The sequence below is a fragment of the Eurosta solidaginis genome, chromosome 3 (assembly GCF_040869045.1).
Source record: "Eurosta solidaginis isolate ZX-2024a chromosome 3, ASM4086904v1, whole genome shotgun sequence".
In the NCBI taxonomy this organism is placed as follows: Eukaryota; Metazoa; Arthropoda; class Insecta; order Diptera; family Tephritidae; genus Eurosta; species Eurosta solidaginis.
In genome coordinates this window covers 121324736-121347729 of record NC_090321.1, presented here as the reverse complement: position 1 = coordinate 121347729, position 22994 = coordinate 121324736, and the positions used below count along the sequence as shown (strand labels likewise).

Here is a 22994-nt window from a genome sequence, read left to right as displayed (position 1 = left end):
GAAGTACTACTCCCAAAGTAGTCTAAATAAAGGACGTTTTGCTATACTGAATATTTGGGTTATTTTTCCGACAGTTTACAGATTCGACAAAAGCTGCTAAATAATCAGGAATTTTCCAAAATTCGTTACAATATCAACCTGCCCTTAGTGAACTTGTTAGATTGGATAAAATATGGCTTAGTACCTATGTCTGTGATTATTTAATACAGCACCTGATGTTTATACATATTTCATTTTTTTATAAAGTATGTTCTGATATAACTAGATCTGAAGGTCAATGCATGAAAACTAAATTTAATGGCCAAATGTCAGACGACATTTTCTGATTTGAAATAAAAACTTTTTAAACGTTTAAAATTAAAATTTTTATTTTTCAACTATAAATAAAATTTCAGTGTACATACAATTTGTTACATGTATTGCGATTTGCACTTCAATACAAAAAATTTGAGCAGCACTGATCATGAGTTTAATAAATCCCAATAATTGATTGATATGAGACATATGTTATTTTGAAGTGAAACCCTTGCACAAAAGTCAAGATTGCATTACGAATTTTTATTATGATATATGAATTTATGTTTATTATCTAATTTTAATATCCATGTTGTAACATCAGTGTTTGTAAAACCCTTTTTATTTGTGTACTTGTGTTTAATTTAGACTTAACTCCCAGTGTAAAAGCTACTGAAAGTATTTCAACGGTGTGCTCCTGTAAAAGAAGAGTCATTTCCACTAGATTATCTACAGCAGTGGTAGCTACAGATGAATTGTCGTCTCTCAAACATTGAATATATGCATTTAGTGTACACCGGTTTATGTCCGATCGGCCAGGATTATGTTTTAAATGGCGAACTAGAAGAATAAACGCATTGGAACGTATTTGCGCACTTGGCGAAAATATCAATTCAAGTAGTCGATCGAAAATTTCATGCAAAAATGAAAATCTTTTTGACGTAAGACTTTCTACTTCTTGCAAAGGTCCTAAAATAGCTTCTTCTACACTTGAATTTCTTATTACTGTTATTAAATCTGTAAAATGCTGCGATAAAGTGACGGATTTCAAAAATTGTGTAGACATTGCAAATTGTCCCCCTCCTTTGGCACTTTGTTCCATTTGTATTATGGAAGTAATTTCAGCTAAATCAGTATCAGTTGAAACAAACACGTTGTTATTAGAATGTTCTTCGAAGTCAACCTCATTCTTATTTTCCTCATCGTTTAGTTCGTTAATCCTAATACCTTTTTGTTGTAAAAGAGCTATTCCTTGTACTAATTGTTGAAGCGATGGAATGGAAATAAATCTGACTGACAATTCCATTAAAATTCCGACATATTTCTCAATGTAAAGAAGCGCGCTTGCTGGATTTGAATTAATGTATGACTGCAATAGTTCAACAAATTTTATTAGTATATGATACGACTCTTTTACAGAACTATGATGCTTGAAAAAAATGAAATAACATTCCAATGCTGAATGAAACTCAGCTTTGTAGCTATCTTCAAATAACATGGGTTGTAGAAGTTGGAAGGCCCGAAGAATTTGTATAAACCGGTGAAAATGGTACTCGTCCCGCAAAACACGGACACCTAATTGAGCCCTTCCTTGTATTAAAGATGATAAAACTCCTAATTGGCGTAAAAACAATATCGGATGTGTTGCTGCAAATTTCCTTATTAGCATTTCAATATCACTAGAAAGCGTCTCAAAATCCTTCCTAAGAAATAAATTGCCCAGACAAGTAATTAAATAACTTGAAAGTTTATCTGCTTTGCAACCTTTTAAAGAGGTTGCTTTAGTCATATGCTCATTGCAACTATTTGACATGAAACGTATAGTTGGGTGTATGAGGTACATTTGGTGAATAATTCTTATTTTTAAAAATTGGGGGTAAGGTTTCCCTAGTATATTTTCTATAAACTTTGAAATATCTTTATGTCGTTTACTTGCTACCTTGAACAGAAGATTTATACGTGAACATATTTTATAGTCATATTTTCCTAGCTTTGAATCTGAATTCACGTCAGCTTCACTCAAAATAAAATCAATTAAAGCACTCAATTCGAATTCGGTTAGCAAAAACATTACTTCTGGAAAATTAGACTTTGTTATGTTCTTATCTCTTCCTTGCCATAGCTTCGGATTATTTAGAAGTGCTTCGATGAAATTGAGAGCTGTACTGCAATCAATATGTTGTTGTGTTTCTTGCATTAACGATTTTAAAGTAAAAAGCAATGTATCCCAACTCGTTTGGTGGCATATTAGAGACAACATGTGGAAGCGAAAATCAAAGCTTGTGTTCAAAAATAACCGACTTAATTGACCCTGTTTGCATAAATCTTTAAACTCAGGATCTATTTCACATAATCGATCAACCATTAGCCCACAATGACATAAATATTTTACTCTAGACTTTTCTGATACACAAACGGGTTTTCCGAATAGCGTTTGAGCATTTAATTCGAACTGTTTATTTTTGCTTTTTTCCAAACACTCTAAAGAAGACTGACAAGTTTGAACTTCCTTCCAATTTACGATATTGAGCAAACTTTTAAAATTTATGAATGTTATTCGGTTACCACTCAGTTCCTTTTTGCAAACAGATTCACATTCAAATAGTTCAGCTATAATATAGTTAATGTCATCTGATATTACACACTTTTCTTTTAATAAAACTCTTAATAACGTGCAGATATGCGTATTTTGTATTGTTGTTTGTTGTAGTATTGTATGTTTATATCGCCCAATCACACGCATTAATACCAACCAAATTCGTTTCAAATGACTTATTATTTCCATGGAATTTTTTAGCAAAGACATATCACGGCCAAGTAAATGATGAATTAGTCTTCGAAAACTACTTGTAATTGCATAATAGTAATTCGAGCATTTTAAAATGTTGCCAATTATTTCGTCAATATCCTTATTTCCCCGATAAACAGCTGCAGAAAACCTTTTCGATTGAAAGCTTGTTTGAAAATTTAGAAGGTTTAGTACCATATCTGACCGTTTCGGATGATCTGGAACTGTTTGCGAATGTGAATATAGCTCAAGAGCTTTTACAGTAAAGTGACCATTTTTGGCTCCACGTTTTTGTTGAATTTCAATAAGTTGTGCTAAATATGCTTTATTAAGAATAGCACTTTTAACGAGATCAATTTCTTCATTCACAGCATGGTCCAACAAAGCCAATAATTTTGACATGGAAGTAACAGGAGTTCCAAAATTTTGTACAAACAGAACAATTTGGTCGGGAGTTAAATCTAACAAAGCAGCGTCAATAAGACGATCCACCGAAGAGCGAATCATCTTTAATTTTAACCAATCAGGCAATAGTTGGACAGCATCGTGAATTGTATTTGGTAAAAACCCTGTTGGGGGCCTTCGCCCGGGAGGAAACCAGTAGTCAAGAATCGGAAATGATTCAGGCATTTGACTACTTGATTGTGTCAATAATATTATAAAAGCGTGAATTATATTTAAATGTAAAGGTAACTCTGATCCATCTTCAAACTGAACCATAAGTAAATCAGGGTACTCTGTCCATTCATAAGGCTCTCTATGCTCCCTCAATCTAATAATGTAATTATTGAACATAACAAAGAGACATTTAAGCGTTTGAAATCGGCAATCGGCGAGATTGTCATAACTGCATCCCAGCAATAAATCTCCGCTTGCAGGTATAATGTGTTGAAACATGGTACTCCGCTCTACAATGAGTTGTGCCATATCAATAACATGATCTAGCATATCTATGACTCCATCATTAATTGTATGCGCCGCAATAAATTGAATATAAGACATTACCAAAGCCGGCATATTTTCAACTTGGCAAGCAGATCTCAGCTGTGGTATTATGAAAGATAAAGCATCGTTAAAACAGGGAATCTGTGGAGTTGATTTCAGCAACCAATCATTTTGACCATCACTGTCTTTAAAGATAATTTTAAGTCCGGATATGGCAGCGTTTCGAGATTCCTTAACCGTTGAAGATAATCTACGAAATATATAATCCAAAATTTCACAAACGGTTTTCTTTTGAGAATGCTCTTCCATTATAAGGTTTCTCAAGTAAGATACCAGCTCCATGTCCCTAGTATTTTCTTCGCTGATTAGATTGGCGTTAAACAACAAAAACTCGCACAAGCATTGCACAGGCAGATGGCTAAAGTCACCTTCACTACTATGTACCAAGTCAGAAAGCCAGGGCATTGATTTAGTTGTGCCTTGCCGCTGGATTATATCAAGAAGCAAGTCTGGACGCCGGCATCTACATAAAAGATAACCAAGTTTCAAGCTCCTGTTGAGACTCTTTACTTGCTCTAAAAAATTGTTTGGGATTTTGCGAACCGGCCCCATTGGATCCATAAGTATCAACTGCGATATTAAAATTGCATTATCTTCGGTTATTATGGCCTGTGAAGTTTGAGCAGCTAAGTAGGATTCTAATTGAAGAATTTGTTCCTTTTCCAGGGAAACCAGCTGAAATAAAATAAAATAGAATAATGAGAAAATGGGAAACACTTAAACAACACACTACTTTAACAAATAAACAGTTTCAAACTTGCCTAGAATTCTGCTTGAGGGACAACAATTATTTCACATACGATGGCAAATTCTACCAACGAGTATACGGAATACCTATGGGAAACCCCCTATCACCTGCAGTAGCAGATATAGTGCTAGACAAAATACATGACAACAACATCACCGAGCTCAAATCCAAGGACATATATATCAAATACATAAATAAGTATGTAGACGATATATTTGCAATAATTAAGACAAAGGACTTGGAAGAAATTTTAAAAACTTTTAACGCACAACACCCAAAATCTAATTCACAGTAGAAAAAGAGAAAGAAAGTAAATTGGCCTTCCTATATATAGAAATAATAAAATCAGATAAAAATTAAAAACGAATTGGTATGCAAAAGCTGTAGCATCATCACGAATGATTAACTATCATTCTAATCAACCTTGGATGCAAACAAGAAACACGGCAATCACCTTTATAAAGAAAATACGCGACTTAAGTGATCAGGAGTTCATAACTGAAAATAACCGAAAAATTAAAAAATATTTTATATAATAATTTGGGAAAAAATTTAAACAACGTGACATCAGGACGGACAAGGCGACAGCTGTTTCGATTATACCTTGTAAATCTCTTCAAAGCCTTTTCTCCCGGGAGTGGGATTTGAACCCGCACTCCTACGATGTTTGAAGTGTTACAAACGCATTCAGCCACGTCATGCCTTAGTTGTTGGAAAGCTTATCCCAATTGCCTTCGGTTTTAAAAGAAACTGGGTGTCGTTTTTGTTCTACTTATAGAACTACAATGAAGCCAATGTTGTCTATTTATATGAATTTTTAAGCGGGGATTACCCTTATTGCTTTAAAAGTATGAAAATATTCAATTGACATTTTAATTATAATTTATTTAATAATTTGGGAAACAATTTTAAACAACGTAACATCAGGACGGACAAGGCGACAGCTGTTTCTATTATACCTTGTAAATCTCTTAAAAGCCTTTTCTCCCGGGAGTGGGATATGAACCCGCACTAATACGATGGTTGAAGTGTTACAAACGCATTCAGCCACGTCATGCCTTCTTTGCATATTTTCTTTATTCATAGTCCATCATATGGTAAAGTTATGCGTTGGTAAGGCGGTTTTCAAAGGTACTTGGTGTTGTTTTTGTTTTATTTATAGAACTACAACGAAACCAATGTTGTCTATTTGTGTGAATTTTTAAGCGGGATTACCCTTATTGCTTTAAATATATGAAAACATTTAACTGAAGCAATTTTTAATTTATAATTTATTTAAAATTGAAGGAAATTGGGATAAGGTTTACAACAACTAAGGCATGATGTGGCTGAATGCGTTTGTAACACTTCAACCATCGTAGGAGTGCGGGTTCCAATCCCACTCCCGGGAGAAAAGGCTTTGAAGACATTTACAAGGTATAATCGAAACAGCTGTCGCCTTGTCCGTCCTGATGTCGCGTTGTTTAAATTTTTCCAAAATTATTAAATTAATTATAAATTAAAAATTGCTTCAATTAAATGTTTTCATACATTTAAAGCAATAAGGGTAATCCCCGCTTAAACATTCATTCAAATAAACAACACTGGTTTCGCTGTAGTTCTATAAATAGAACAAAAACAACACCAAGTTTCTTTGAAAACCGCCTTACCAACGCATAACTTTACCATATCATGTCATACGAAGTATGGACTATGAATAAAGAAAATATGCAAAGAAAGCAATTGGGATAAGGTTATAGTAACTAAAGGCTCCATTACTGATACTTAGCATAGACTTGACTTGGCTTGCGAACTGTCACTTACAGTTCTGTTAAATGAACATTGCATGTTACTGATTACTCAAAAGTTAACTTGACTTAGAAGTGTTGAATTTTGATTTTCTATGTAAGTTCTAAGTGACGTTTACATTTTGAGATGCCATTTGTTTGTTTCCATTTCATTTTGACATTTTGTCATTCAAATTGACATTTATTTAAAAATAAATTTCAACGCTGATTATGATGCCAGATTTTATGCGCCAAGTGGAGTATAATCGTGGCTAAGTTGCCAAGTTTACGCCAAGTCAAGTCAAGTCTATGCTAAGTATCAGTAATGGGGGCTTAAAGCATGAGGTGGCTGAATGCGTTTGTAACACTTCAACCATCGTATTAGTGCGGGTTCATATCCCACTCCCGGGAGAAAAGGCTTTTAAGAGATTTACAAGGTATAATCAAACAGCTGGCGCCTTGTCCGTCCTGATGTCACATTGTTTAAATTTTTCCCAAATTTTTAAATAAATTATAAATTAAAAATTGCTTCAATTAAATGTTTTCATACATTTAAACCAATACAAAACCAATTTACCAAGGTAATCCCCGCTTAATAACTCATACAAATAGACAACATTGGTTCAAATCCCACTCCCATGATAAAGGCTAGGAAGAGATTTACAAGGTATAATCGAAACAGCTGCCGCCTTGTCCGTCCTGATGTCACGTTGTTTAAGTTTTTCCCGAATTATTAAATAAATTAAAAACTGCTTCAATTAAATGTTTAATACATTTAAAGCAATAAGGGTAATCCCCGCTTAAAAATTCATAAAAATATTTTATTCAAAAATTCCTATCCTAATAAATTAATAGACACATGGCTGGCAACAACTTAAGCTAGCCCTCGATATTGTTTAAAATACAAGTGTAATAAATTTAATTAACCGTATTAAATTAGCATTAAATATGGTGTAAATAAATACGTTTTAATTTGTTTGATTGGGCATATGGGTTATATTAAAAAAAAAAAGTGCAATCAATTTAATTAACCCATATTAAATTAGCATTAAATATTGTGCAATTTAGTACGGCCTCGTTTTTTGATTGTGCATTGTGCAATAGCTTAAACTTAAGCTATTATTTTTTAAAAAAACAAGTGTAATAAATTTAATTAACCCGTACTAAATTACACCATAGCTTACTAGCTAGCCCGACCCTCGATATTTTAAAAAAACAAGTGTAATAAATTTAAGTAACCCGTATTAAATTAGAATTAAATATGGTGTAATAAAATACGTTTAAATTTTTTGATTCAGCTAGCTCAACCATCGATGTTTTTTAAAAAACAAGTGTAATAAATTTAATTAACCTGTATCTGCCTTGCAGATCCCGTTCGGAGTCTGTCCCGTCCCATCAATTTGTAAGAACAACGAGGAGCACGACGTAAATTGGAAGAGAAGGTCGGCCTGAAATCTGCTATCCGAATAAAAGCAAAATTATTTAATATACCATTCACCTACCCCAATGCACCGACAGATTAGAAAGACGCTTTCTATGAACCTTTAGAACGTAGATACGAACGCTGCCAAAAAAGTCCGCGCGTGCTGATGGATTGCCGGCGGAACTATTCAAATACGGTGGAGAGGAGTTGGTAAGGCGCATTCATCATCATCATATGCCCGACGATTGGAATCAAAGTGCACTTTGCTCAGTTCACATGAAAATGGATCTTGCAAACTGCGCCAACTATCGCGGAATCAGCCTCCTTAATATCGCATCTAAGATCCTGTCAAGTATTGTGCGAAAGATTGAATTGACGAGTATCGGCTGATTGATGACCTTATCAGTGCGGCTTCAGACCTGGTAAATCTACCATCGACCAGATTTTCACAATGCGCCAAATCTAGGAAAAAATCTGGGAAAAAAGAATCGACACACATCACTTTTTCGCCGATTTTAAAGCCGCCTTGAGCTGTTGAGCAACAACAGAAGCGGTGAAGATGGGTTTCATCGAGCAAAGAGTCAGCGTATATGCGCCTTGGCAACCACGCTACTGTTGGCAGCCATAATTCCGAAATAGTAAGACTTCTTTTATTTGGGAACCAGCATTAACACTAACAACAACGTCAGCTCTGAAATCCAGCCAATTCTTGCCAATAAATGCTACATTGGACTAGGTTGGCAATGGAAAAGTAAAGTCCTCTCGCGGCAAACGAAAAAGAAGCATGGACCATTAGAACATCGGATGAAGCGAATCGGCTCTGGGAGTGTTCGAGAGAAAAGTTCTTCGAGAGATTTATGGACCTCTACGCGTTGGCGATGACGAGTATCGAAGAAAATTTAATGATGAGCTGTACGAACTTTACGCAGACATCAACATAGTCCAGCGAATTAAAACGCAGCGACTACGCTGGCGAATGAAAGATGACGCTCCGGCTAAGAAAGTGTTTTTATCGGAACCCAATGGAAGCAGAGGAAGAGGGCGGCCACCACTCCGCTGGAAAAAGATTTAAACTGCCTTGGTTTGACCAATTGGCGCCAGTTGACAGAGCGAAGAGCGAATGGCGCGCCTTGTTGGACGGCCATAACCGTTTAAACGGTTAAGCGCCAACTAAGTAAGCAAATCGACTTTCTCGTATTTTAGACTTAATCTTTGTCCATGGTAGTGTAATTTTTTCTTTGTTTAAATGTCTCGATCATTTTTCTACTTCTGGTATTCATCATATACCAAGGTCGAATTCTATGAGTTTAATTCGGTTCATTATGATGAAGCTATTAGTTTCTGCTTCATTAGAACGGATGTCGATATGGTTGATATTGCAGTTGACGCCATTGATTAGAATTCAATATTTTGCAACGTTGATGTCGCCAACTGCTTTGAAATCTTTAAATATAAGGTGGATGAGATCTGCGAAAAGCATATCCCAGTCCTTGGGAATAAATAAATAGATGTAAGGCGCGCTAACCTCCGAAGAGATCTAAGGGCGAACACCTCTTCCAATTTGCGGCTCCTCTTGATTTTCCCTACAAATTGGCCGGACGGGACCTACATGTTTTATGCCGACTCCGAACGGCATCTGCAAGACATGAGAGTTTTCACAGAGAGCTTTTCATGGCAGAAATACACCCGGAGCGCTTGCCAAACACTGCCTAGGGGCGACCCCGCTTAGAAAAATTTTCTTCTAATTGAAAAACCTTATTTCTAAAATTTCGATGTTGCTTTGCCCGGGGTGTGAACCCAGGGCATACGGTGTGGTAGGCGGAGCACGCTACCATCACACCACGGTGGCCGCCATCAGTCCTTGGGAAACCCAGATATAAAATGGAGCTGAATAGCATAATTAAAATTAGATACCACAGTAGTCCACATGAAAGTTATCGAAATAACAGCTTTCAAGGTAGAAGATTTATACCACAGCGCCGATAAAATAATGTTACGAATATTAGCAAAACTAAGGAGTGCTGCCAGCTCTAAGCCGATGCTAAGCAGTGACGTGAATGCACATCAATAATTCAATCATCATGTATATACATAAACGAAACAATAACTGCGTCTACATACATATATGTACCATGCACGTATACGAGCAGCGGAGAGTCAATGCACAAATACATGCATATATCTGAGATACTCCTATAAGTATGCAATGAGAAAAAACTATAAAATTGTGCAATTGTAGTTACAGCTGAGAAGTTTGAGAGCTGCTGGACTAGTAGATTCTGGAAGCGCCTAGAAGATGCGAAGGTTGAAATGAAAGAGTATAAAAGGCGACAATTGTAGAGGCGCTGGAATTCAGTTTGATTTGAGTTGTCAAGCAGTTTCGACTAAGACGCTATCTAGCGAGCAAGAGCAGTATTATTTTGAATAGTAGAGTTTCATTTAAGCTATCAGTTTGGTTATTAAGCTATTCGTTGCACAGTTTGAGTGTTATTGTGAAGTATTTTAATAAAGGTCATTTTTCCATTATTCAATATTGGAGTTATTTATTCAACAGTTTAGTGATACGAACCTAGCAAAAGGGCAAATAAGAGGATTTGCAGCCAATTCGTTACAATTGGTGTCAGAAGAGGACTTGTTGAATAAATTCCGAAGATTGCAAAGAACAACAAGGACATGGCAAAGTTCAGTGAATTGAAGATCCAGCAACTGAAGAAGGAGTTGGAGAGCCGTGGATTGAATACAACCGGCATTAAACTCGAACTTCAGGCACGACTACGGGAGGCAATGGAATTAGAAGGAATTGACGTGGAAGAGTATGACTTTCATCTTGATGGCGAGGAGACAACAAAAATTGAAGAGAAAAACGAAACATCGCAGACGGTTACCAGCACAGACTTGAACATGATTTTAGCTGCAATATCTGCTCAAACAGCGACAGTGTCATCTCAACTGGCAGAACAGCAGACATATATGGAATCGCAGGAGAACCGTATAACATCCAAGATGGAAGAACAGAAGACGCGTATTTCAGAAATGTCGTCACAAATGTCATCACAACTGGAAGAGCAGAAGACATATATGGCATCACAACTAGAATCGCAGGATTGAATCACAGGAGACACGTATATCCGAAATATCGTCACAAATAGCATCCAGGATTGAAACACAGGAGGCACGTATATCCGAAATGTCGTCACAAATAGCGGATTGAAGTACAGGAGGCACGTATATCCGAAATGTCGGGACAAATTTCAGCACAGGTATCATCGCAGATCTCTGTACAACTAGAAGCCCGTATGGACGAAAAAATAATGCAGTTTGATAACAAAATCGAGGCTGAGGTAGATGCTTTAAAAGGTCGTATACAGGAGCTGCAACTAAATCGCCCCGTTATTTCAGCAAGCAATACGAAGGTAAAAACACCATCCTTTGACGGTTCTGTTTCCTTTAAGCTACAGTTTGAGAAGACCGCAGCAGTGAACAACTGGAATGTGGAAGATAAAGTTGCCGCACTCTTCGTAGCATTGAAAGGACCAGCTGCCGAAATCTTACAGACTATTCCAGAGTACGAACGGAACAGTTATGACGCATTGATGGCTGCTGTAGAACGGCGATACGGAAGCGAACACAGGAAACAGATATTTCAAATAGAATTGCAAAACCTTCACCAAAGAGCTAATGAGACTTTGCAGGAGTTTGCCTGGGATGTTGAAAGCGAGTGTAGGTTTTACGTGAGTGCCTGTCTTCGAAGACCTAACCTCACGCATGTACCAAGTACACAGGTCAAAGCGGGGCCCCCAAGGCTCGCTTACCTTGGTACCAATCGATAATGTGAGTGGACACATCATCACCTTGGTGGGGTTGAAGGCCTATCTAACACCTCTTCCATTCTATGGGTCATGGCACCCGGTTGCAATGCAACTCCACATTCGAGCTGACCAACTCTTACCGCATTCGGATATCAACCACAGCCACCACGATGCTCCCAAAGGGGCCAACCGCAAATGAACAGAAACGGAGCAAGCTCCGCGGGCTATCTGTTCCCCGTGGTACCACTTTAAAGTCTTGGTCTGACTTTCGCAGCCGAAGCCACTTCCGGTTGAGTATCCACCTACTCCGGACCGGCCGCCTAGGGGTGAGGTGGGGTTAGAACCCCCCCCCCCCCCCCCCCCCCCCCACATCCACGAACACACACACAAATTAACCACCACGGTCACCACCACGTCTCCTCCGTCTAAACACCTTAAAAGCATACCTATTGAGCAAATCAATAGTCCGACTAGTGGAGAGCGCTCCACTCACATCAACTCTACCTTCATCAACATTAACCCCAAAACTACCCAAATCCCTTATGTCCGAGTACTCCGGGCACTCGCACAACACATGCAACCAGTCCTCATATGCAGCCCCACATACACACCCCTCCGTTTCGCTCAAGCTCCTCTTATGCAAGAATGCATTAAGAGGACCATGACCAGTAAGCAGAAAACCCAGGCTCAGACTAAATCTGAAGTCTGGATTTTCCGCCACAAATGAAACGTCCCGGATGTACCCGTACGTTACCCTGCCGTTGGGACTATTGTCCCAGCGCTCCTGCCACTTCCCTCTAACCACCCCTTCTAATCGACGCCTATTTTCCAACCATCCACTCTCCACATTATCGTCGGCGGCCCATTCATCCTCCAACAGCGGCAAACTTGCCCTCCTTCTCAGCCTGAAGGAAACAGCAAGCTGTATAACCACCAGGTCGAGAGGGGGTGCACCAAGAAGCACCTGCATCGCATCCGTGGAAACGGTACGACACAAGGGCAAGCATGGGAGCATCATGCACCTCTGTATGCTCAGCACGCGCCTCTGACCATGAGCAGTCATGACCGTTCGGTACCATATGGCGGCACCAAAAGTAGCGCATGCTACGAATAGGCCACGATATATTGTGCGAACGGCACGGCGACTCAGGCCCCAGTCACTCCGAATGATTCGTCGTAACTGCCCCGAAACATTCTGCATCCTATCCCTGACAGCATCCAAGTGTGGCAGGAAGTTCATTCGCTCACCCATTGTCAGCCCCAGGTATTTGACTTTCGTCGCGTATCTGATGCTAACCCCGCCGATACGGACAACCGGTGGGCGATTCTGTGACAATCTGCCCTTGAGCAGCATCATCACAGTTTTGTCCACCGAAATCTCTACGCCAACATGGGCGCCCCAGCCAGCCACTACTTGATATAGTGACTCGCTGGTACGCTCAATACTGGCGCGAGAATCCCCCTCTACTAATAAGAGGAGGTCATCCGCATAGGCGCTGAATTTGCAAAGATGCTCGAGTTGCCTTAACAAGGAGTCCATCATCATGTTCCATATATATGGACCACAGATGGATCCCTGCGGACAACCACGAGCCACCTCCCTTTCCACACTCTCGCAGGCACCAACGATAGTAGCTCGTCTGTCCGAGAAATAGCTCTGCCACAAAGCAATTTCCGGGCAGCCGAGCTCCACCAACCGCTCGATAACCCTGTCCCAGCGCAGGAAGTCAAACGCCCCCTTGAAGTCAATAAATATGCCAAGGGCATACTTATTGGAGCTTCTCTCTACACAGTCTTGGACATGCATCCAGGCGTCTTCAATGCTGCGTCCTTTCCTGAACCCAAACTGTCTATCCGATTGGTTACCCCCAACTAGCTCCTGAAGCCGTTCAACCATAACCCTCTCCAGCACTTTACCAAGCACTGGAAGAAGGCTGATACCTCGGTAAGACCGAGGATCAGATCTTATTTTGTCAGGCGACTTCAAGAGAACGACAACCCTAGCAGCTTTCCACTCACGTGGGAAGTAACCCTCCCATATGCATTTATCATAAACGGCTTCCAAGTATTCCGGAATAAACTTCCACAAACACTTGCACATTTCTCCGTTTATTCCATCCAAACCCGGAGACCGTTTAGACCTAACCAGGCCAAATGCATAATCCAACTCTTCAACTTCTAGTGGAGGTACAGGTACGTCTTGTGCAAGGGGAGGTACCTGGACCTCCGCCCTAGGAAAGAACCCTTCAATAAGCAGCTCTGAACATTCCCTCCATGTTGATATTGTTCGCTCGCCCACACGGAGGGAATTAACTTCGGTCTGGCGGCGACCCCTACAGATCTTGTAGACCTGTCCCCAGGGGTCGTTCGAATTTTCTGACACGAAGTTGCGCCATTGTTCCTCTTTCACCTCTACAACCATTCTCTTATACTCACGCGTTTCCACACTTAATTGAATTCTAAGCTGGGACAGACCATCGGAATCGATATGCTGGGCGCGTTGAAACCGACGTCTCAGGCGCCTGACAGATCTCCTCTTCTGGGTCAGTTCGCGCGTCCACCACCTGACACAGCGAAAACGCTCCTTCTTCCACCTTTCAAACATGCTGTCATTGACCCGCCAGATACAGGCGTTCAAGAGGGCAATCTGCTGATCTACTGGGAGCTCTGCAAATACATCGAGCGGTGTAGCAGTCACCTCCTGCTCGACGTATAACCCGTACAGAGTCCAATTTGCCCCGGCAGTACGCCACCCCATTACGGAAGGCGTACCAAGCATATCCGGGGTGGTACGGGGAGCAACCACAATCTCAATGAGATTATGGTCGCTGCTGTCTCATTCATTAGAGTAACATCAATGTCACTCCTGCCCATGGGCCCATCGAATGTGTACCACCCACTCGGTTCGTTCACAACATGAACGTGAGAGGTGAGTACCCACTCGCCCAACGCCTCGCCCCGTCCATGACTAGCATATCCAGGAGAAGTCCTGGATATTTTGCTATGCCATATAGGGGATACGGCATTGGCATCCACACCAATGATAACTGGCGTGCTACTCCCAAGTAGTAGCACCGTATCGAGGTATCGGATGTATGGTTCCATGGGTTCTCCAAACTTACAATATATGCTTGCAAAGACGGCTCTCCCGAAGGAGCCCTCAATGCTCACACATATTCCCCATTCAGACGCATTCAACAACAAGCATTCATAATTAGGCTCATTCACCACAACCGCAGCATTGCCCCGAAGGTCACAAAAGGACCTAAACCCTCCAGGAAGCCCTCTCACCACACCATTGGTAGTGTAGGGTTCCTGGAGCAGGGCAATACTGCAACTCTCCTCAGCCATGCGCGCCCCCAATTCACACACAACGGAGTACGCTCCCTGACAATTGAGTTGAAGGACTAAACCCATTAGTGTCTGGCGAGTGCACGGGCAACAACGGCAGCATATGTCGGGCATTCCGCCGACATCATAAGATGTGCGGCGGGTCTGCCCCTGAATGCACAATTTCGGCAATGCACCCCATTAGGGCACTTTGCCTCAATATGCCCTTCCTGTCCGCACCTCCGACAGACGGCAGCCTTCAACCCACAGTCCCTCACCTGGTGGTCAAAACTCAGACAGCGGAAGCAGCTATAGGTTTGACTCTCCGGCCGAACCGGGAAGGAAAACCATTTGACATAGCAACGGCCCGCATCCAAGAGGGGGGACATTAACTTTTCCGGTCCCTCCAGGGTGACGGTCACCGTTGCTCCCTCGACGTCTGCCTTCCAAGGTCGACTGATCAGCCTAACCTCTGACTTCTGGCACTCAGGGTCAACCTTCGCGAGGTTCAGACGAAAGACCTCCTCCATGAATTCATCAGGGGAGATTTGCGCGTAAACCCCCCGAATGATCACCCTAGTGCCTTGCTTCCGGTTTTCGCACACTTCCAAACCCACCTCGGAAAACTTCTTATTTGCGAGGACTTTATCCCGCTCCTCCTTAGAGGGTAGGCGAATAACTACCCCCCCGACCGCACAGGTTTCACTTGGTGCACGCGTACACCAAGTGTCGGCCCAACCTCCTTATTAATCTTCTCCACTACCTCTTTTGCAGAGACCCCGGGTTTGCCGCCCTTCACGACCGCCGACCAGGTGTGGAGCGGCTTTGGGACAGCAGGCGCAGGTACGATGGCAGCCGGGATCGTCGTGCCCGGAGGCGGCATCGCCAAACGATCTGCGGCGGCAGGTCCACCACTTCGCGGGGATGCACCTCCCAGCATGACGCCCCGCAGTGACATCGCCTCAATTTGTCCGCGGAGTCGGGCATTCTCGGCTATAGCCGTCATTAGGAGGGCCTCATATTCTGAGGAAACCTCCATCAGCCTCTCAGCAGACTTGAGGTCTGCACCGCTGTCTCCAAAGACCACCTTACTAAAGCTAGCGGTGATCCTCTTTAGGGCAACAACCCAGGAGCCGTCCACTCCAGAGGCAGCTCTCGAAGCACTAGCGCTCCCGCCAGCTGCAGGGGATCCCCCACTCGCAGCCTTACCTCCAGCGGACTGACCGCCGGAAAGCTCGGTGCCAGCGGGTGGTCCACAGCTGTCAACAGCGCCAGCGCCCTTCTCCCCCGAGTTCTCCACAGATTTCTTTCCCCTTAACTCCCCCCCTAAAGACTTCGCCGGCTCATTTGCGTCATTGCCCGCAGATTTACTACCGTCGATTGCACCCTCAACGTCGGCAGCAGTCTTTGGCACGCCATCGGCTGCTCTACCTTCGGTTGAGGAGCCAGCGACAGTAGTCACCACGGACTCAGCAGCGAATCCGGCACCCCCCACTACATCTGATTTGTCCCAGCTTAAGGGACATACCCCGGATTCGGGCAGACTGGGTAAATCCGCGTCGTCGTCGGATTTCGGGAGAATACTCTCCTCATCCTCTGACTTCGCGGACTTACTCGGCCCGCCCTTGCCTCCCCGTTCAGCGATTTTTGAGGTGGTCGCCCTCCCCGACGCCACCGGTATCCCCGACTTACCCGTCTCCTTTACCGCTTTGCGACCGATTTGCACAGCGGTAGCCTTCCCGGTGTTCGTTTTCAGGAACTGCCGCGAACTCACCCCTTTTTCATCCCCCGAGGTCGACCCATCAGCGGCGGCCGCAGAAGAACGACCTCCGACGGAACGCGGCCCCGGACGCTTCCTTATACCGCCCCTTGTACCGCCCTTCATTTCCCCAAAGCGCCTGCCGCCAGAGACAAACTTGGTCACACTTACACGACACGGATGTGGAAGTAATCACCAGGAGAAGACCGATGCCCACTGGGCGAATGTAGGCTGTCCTAAATTAGAGGGCTATAACCACTCAGAACCAGTGGTCAGCAGCAGTAGCAGCCCAACCCGTCAGCTATAGCAAAAGCGCGGTGACGTAGCTCGTACGCTGTTTGTCAGCAAAATGCTGACGTGGTCACTACCACCGCCCCGACGGACGGAACACTGTTCCCCGTATCGGGGACGAGTCGACCGGCACGAAGCTACGCCGAGCTGAACGGGCAGACTACAAACGCTACAGCTGATACTGCCACTAATTCGAGTATGGGTTTATGCCCCCTTACGCAGGCAGTCCACAATTGCTCACTGAGCAAGTAGACCAACACTGGTCCCAAGCGGCACAGTGTATAGTCACACACAAGTTTTCACCTGGGTACTCACTCACAGCCGATTGAATACGCGCACACACACAAGTATACCTCCACGTGCAAGCACTTTGAGGTTAGGGTGAAAATTGGTAACAACCAAAACACGCGCACAGAAATTAGGGCTCCGCCGGAGATTGACCTTCGGCTGACCGCTAACTTGGGGCTCCAAATGTCCAATACTTACAGTAAATCACACAAACAAAGGTTTTTACTACTTTGTTTTGCTACAAAAACGTACTAAGCACACCCTTTAGGTATATACACTGAATTTTTCAACACAACTGTCCGCGACTACAAAACACGTCCGTACACAGCGAAATCCACACTCAGAGTGGGATGTTGAAAGGTTGGCTCATCTCGCAAATGCGGACGCACCCGTGGAATACACCGAGAGGGTAAAAATCCAGAGTTTTATAAATGGCATACGGGACGCCGAAACAAAGCGAGCTACATACGCAAACCCAAAGCCGACATTCGCAGAAACGGTGTCACAAGCTCTGATTCAGGAAACAGCGTCGCTTCTGTGTAAGCCAGTTTTCAAAGCAGGCCGTGTGGAAGTAGAAAGGCCAGAGTGGGTAGACGCAATATTGGAAGCGCTGAAAGGATCGCAGAAGCGGAGTGAAAAAGTTATCAAATGCTTGAAATGCGGGAAGCCCGGTCACATTGCCCGTCATTGCGATCTTGATCCTAGTAGTTCCAACAATGTGGGTGGCCGTAAACGCAAAGCTGGCGGAAATGAGCAAGAGCGTGTCGGATGTAAAGAACGAAAAATTGCCCCGGCTATTGAATGTCCTGTGATATCTGTGTCGCAAATTGGAAGGAAATCAAGCAGTCTTACCGTCAGAGGGAATGTGGATGGTAAAGAACGTGTACTGACTGTAGATACGGGCGCATCTCATTCCTTGATCCGATCTGACTTGGTCAACAGGAGAATAAAACCGTTACCTGGAGCAAAGTTGCGTACGGTCACTGGCGAGTATAACCAAGTTCAGGGAGAAGTAATATGTGAATTCTTGATTGGAAAGGTCACGGTTCTACACAAATTCGTTGTGGCGAAGATCGTTGAAGAAGTCATATTGGGAGTGGACTTCTTGGTTGACCATGACATCAATATCGATATGCAGAGAAGGGTGATGCGTTATGAGAACCAGTATATACCACTTAACCTCAGTTTGCGGAAAGGACTCAGTAGTAATCGAGTAATGGTGGAGAAGTCTCGACAAAGGCCACGAAAGTCTAAGGAAAAGGTTGATGGATCGAATGGGCCAAATAAAGCGAAATTAAAAGTACCTGCGAGAAAAATACCGTCATCGACAAACCGTAATGGACGCACTAAAACGACTGAAAGAATTTTTCAGAAAGAATGCAAGGATGATTTCAAGCCAGCGCGCACTACTGTTGTGAAACGTCCAAACGATAATGATGATGCAAAGTCAATCCGTCAAGTGGAAGCTCTGCGAAGAAGTTCATTGGCCAAACAACAGAGTGCGAGGGAACGATCAAGAATAATGAGTAGTAAGATGAAACGCAGGTACAATGAGAACAAAAATTCGGAAGGTTTCTTGGAGGGAGATTTGATACTGTTATACAACCCTCACCGGCGGAAAGGTGTTCCATCCAAGATTCGGTGCAGTTGGGAAGGCCCGTACAAAGTTGTGAAGGAGATCAGTGATGTCGTCTACTGCATACAAGCAATTGGGAAATCACGAAATAGAAGAGTGGTACATTTGGCGATGCTAGCAGCGTTTAGATCGAGAGATTTGTCTGATCGGGACGATCAGACTTAGGTGGAGGGCAGTGTTACGAATATTAGCAAAACTAAGGAGTGCTGCCAGCTCTAAGCCGATGCTAAGCAGTGACGTGAATGCACATCAATAATTCAATCATCATCTATCTACATAAACGAAACAATAACTGCGTCTACATATATGTACCATGTACGTATACGAGCAGCGGAAAGTCAATGCACAAATACATGCATATATCTGAGATACTCCTATAAGTATGCAATGAGAAAAAACTATAAAATTGTGCAATTGTAGTTACAGCTGAGAAGTTTGAGAGCTGCTGGACTAGTAGATTCTGGAAGCGCCTAGAAGATGCGAAGGTTGAAATGAAAGAGTATAAAAGGCGACAATTGTAGAGGCGCTGGAATTCAGTTTGATTTGAGTTGTCAAGCAGTTTCGACTAAGACGCTATCTAGCGAGCAAGAGCAGTATTATTTTGAATAGTAGAGTTTCATTTAAGCTATCAGTTTGGTTATTAAGCTATTCGTTGCACAGTTTGAGTGTTATTGTGAAGTATTTTAATAAAGGCCATTTTTCCATTATTCAATATTGGAGTTATTTATTCAATAGTTTAGCGATACGAACCTAGCAAAAGGGCAAATAAGAGGATTTGCAGCAAATTCGTTACAATAATAATTTTTCACAAATAATGCTTGATTAAAAATCTTGTGCCGGTGGAAGTATGCAAAACACTGCAAAGATTAGAAACTAAAAAACCAGCCAATAATAATATTACCAACAAGAATGAAGAAAATAAAAAGTCACAAAGAGAACCTTATAATATGTGAAGCGCTAACTAAATTTGCAAAAGACATGTCGCGCTTGTTTTCAATTCCCCAAAGGATAGAAAATTCGTGGCATAAAAGATACAAGCAACCTAATTGTTGAGGATAAGATTGACTTAGGACAATACTTTACCAGACTGAAAAATGCCGGCAATGTAGGACTTGTAAAATAAAAAGACTGTTGTCCCTTAGGAGACAAATTGGTCAAGAATAATAAATACTCGAGTAGGCAAATTTAAAAAGAAATAGGTACCCAACTTCTCAAAAAACTTAAAAATACCATTAACCCCAGAGGTTATAAAAGTGACAAATCGGTGTGACCGATCACAAATTGTCATCAATATCCTCTAATGGGAGTCCAAGGAAACTTGCTGTTTCAACAGGGGAGGACCACAATGAGAGGGGTGTTAGAGGCGTTGGTTCCACATTGCAATTGAAGAGATGGTTGGTGTCATGTGTGGACACATTGCAAGCGGGGCATACATTTTGTATGTCGGTGTTGATTCTGGATAGGTAAGCGTTTAACCTGTTACAGTATCCAGATCAAAGTTGAGCTAGAGTGATTCGCGTTTCCCTAGGGAGTGTGCGTTCCTCTTCTGCAAGTTTAGAGTATTGTTCTTTGAGTACAGGATTTACCGGGCAATTCCTGACATAAAGATCCGACGCCTGTTTGTGGAGTTCACTGAGGACCTTTTGGCTTCATACGGCTGTGTTCTCAGGTGCCGTATTTCCTCATAATGCTTACGGAGATAACTCCTTACGCCCCTGGGCGGTGTTGGCTTATCAATCAGATGTCTGTTGGGATGACCAGGTTTCTGGGTATTCAACAGGAACTGTTTGGTTAGCATTTCATTTCTCTCTTTGATGGGGAGTATTCTCGAGTCATGATGGTGTTCTGGGGACATAAGACGACAACCCGTGGCGGTTCTGAGGGCAGTATTTTGGCAGGCCTGTAGTCGTTAGGCTTGGCGAGCATATGGGGACGCGTAGAATGCAATCGGCCAATTGCTTTGTAAGTGGTAATGAGCGTTTCTTTATCTTTTCCCCAAGTACTGCCAGCAAGAGATTTGAGGATTTTATTACGGCTCTGGATTTTCGGTACAATTGCGGCTGCATGCTAACCAAAACGTAGGTCCCGATCGAACGTCACACCCAAGATTTTGGGGTGTAGGACAGTCGGTAGCGTAGTGCCATTGACGTGGATGTTCAAAATGGTCGACATTTGAGACGTCCATGTTGTAAATAAAGTCGCCGATGATTTAGTCGGTGATAATGTCAGGCTTCGCGAGGTGAAGAAACTGGAGAGATCAGGGAGGTAGCCGTTTATTTTTTTGCAAAGCTATCGTTCTGTGGGCATTATTGTACAGTCATCGGCATAGGAAACGATAGTAACTCCTTCTGGTGGCGAAGGTAGCTTTGATATGTAGAAGTTAAAAAAATTGGGGATACTACCCTGTGGCACCCCTTGTTTAATTCTTCTTGGTCTTGATAGGAGAGATATCAGCCGACATGACTCTCCTATGTTTGCTGGTTTCCCAGGCTTTAGTAGCGGGACCACCTTGGCCATTTTCCACTTTTCGGGAATGACAAAGGTGGAAAAAACAGGTTGAAGATGTGCTAAATATTTGAAACCCTCTTTTCCTAGGCTTTTAAACATCGGCATGGCTATGCCATCTGGGCCCACTGCTTTAGATGGTTTAGCTTGACCGATGGCATCCTCAACCTCTTTGGCGGTGATGGTAATTGGGGACGTGCTGAATTTATTTTTATGTGCGTGACTTTGTCAATCATAGAATGCATTATATATTGTCGCAAAAAGCGCTCGCGCATTTTTTCGCATCCGACAGCACTTTATCGCCAAAGGCGATGGATATTTTGTCGTTGGGCTTGGACGGATTCGATAGGGTGGACCAAAGCTTACCAACACAGGCAGGGAGGTTACAGCTGCTTAGATGCTCCTCCCATTTCGCCCGCTTGTGTTCATCCACAAACAATCTGATGCGTTTGTTAATATACCTTATTTGGGACACATAGAACCGACTGCCTTGGGAAGCGGCAGTAACTATCATCTTATTTTATATGTTCTAAGTTTAATAGAAATCAAATGAAATTAAATAACAATGAAAAAGCTTTGTTTAATAGAAATAGTTATAGTAATGAAATCTAAATCATTTATCTTTATTGTTTGTTAGAACTATCACATTAAAGATATATATATAAATATTTGTTTGACCGGTTTCATCTAGGAAAACCTTGCCTTTTAGAGAGGTCATAAGTTAGATAATAGGATCCTGTATATCTATAGAATATCTATGGAAAAAACAATCTTTCATATTATTACAATTACATTAATTACATTTCGAGTAGAAAACACCGAAAAGAAATTAATTTTACATTTAATCCCTTTAAAGTAGAAAATATCGATAAGAAAAATAATTTCAGTATAGATCCTATATGGTAAAAAATATTGATAAGAATAATAATTTATATTAATACCGCATAGAATAGAAAGCAGCGATAGAACAAGTAAAGACGAGGAAATAATAATTCATAAAAATATGCTTAAACTACTATAAAACCTTCAGTAATAACCAAAATATAAAAAAATGCACACAAAAAAAAACAAGGTCAGCATAATATGTACACATGTAAAAACAAATGTAAGCAAATCAAAATAAATAAACCAACAAATTTATTGTTTTCGGCATCAAGTTACCATTATGTCATAAATTACGACCACACAACGACTGAATTTGAAAGACTATTGAAATTGTGCAAACCCAAGCAAATTTTATGTGGGCCATAAACGTAAAACGATGCAAAACGGCACACTTAAAATTTAATTATGTCACAAAACTTTCCAGCTGAATGATATATATCCCGAATCCATATATACAGGGATTTGAAAAAATATCCAAAGTCGAAAAATATTTCGCTCGGCCAAGGTTGCCTCAAAAATCGTCTAAACGTGCCAAATGGAATTTACATGCAATTAGTTTTTTTATTGACTGCTCTAAAATCTACGCACATGCGATACTTTTGGCCAGTTGGGTCTTTTTACGGAACTAAAATCAATGGACTATTGTAGTTTGAGGATCTTGGTTCGAATAAATCATATTTTAGCAAATTATCGACTTTTTTTAATTGTTTCGGCACGCTGAAATATGGCACTGTATGTTTTTTATA

At 41.8% G+C, this 22994-nt stretch overlaps 1 protein-coding gene across 2 annotated transcripts in view; it reads right to left on the bottom strand.

Moving 5' to 3' along the window:
- Positions 1 to 340: 340 nt before the first annotated feature.
- IntS1 (integrator complex subunit 1) overlaps positions 341 to 22994 on the bottom strand; it is a 297465-nt gene continuing 274811 nt past the window's right edge. For both annotated transcript variants that reach the window (XM_067773011.1, XM_067773012.1), the window contains one exon: positions 341 to 4483. In XM_067773011.1, the coding sequence (XP_067629112.1) occupies positions 596 to 4483 (3888 nt within the window). In that variant the 3' untranslated portion in view covers positions 341 to 595. The remainder of the gene's footprint in view (positions 4484 to 22994) is intronic.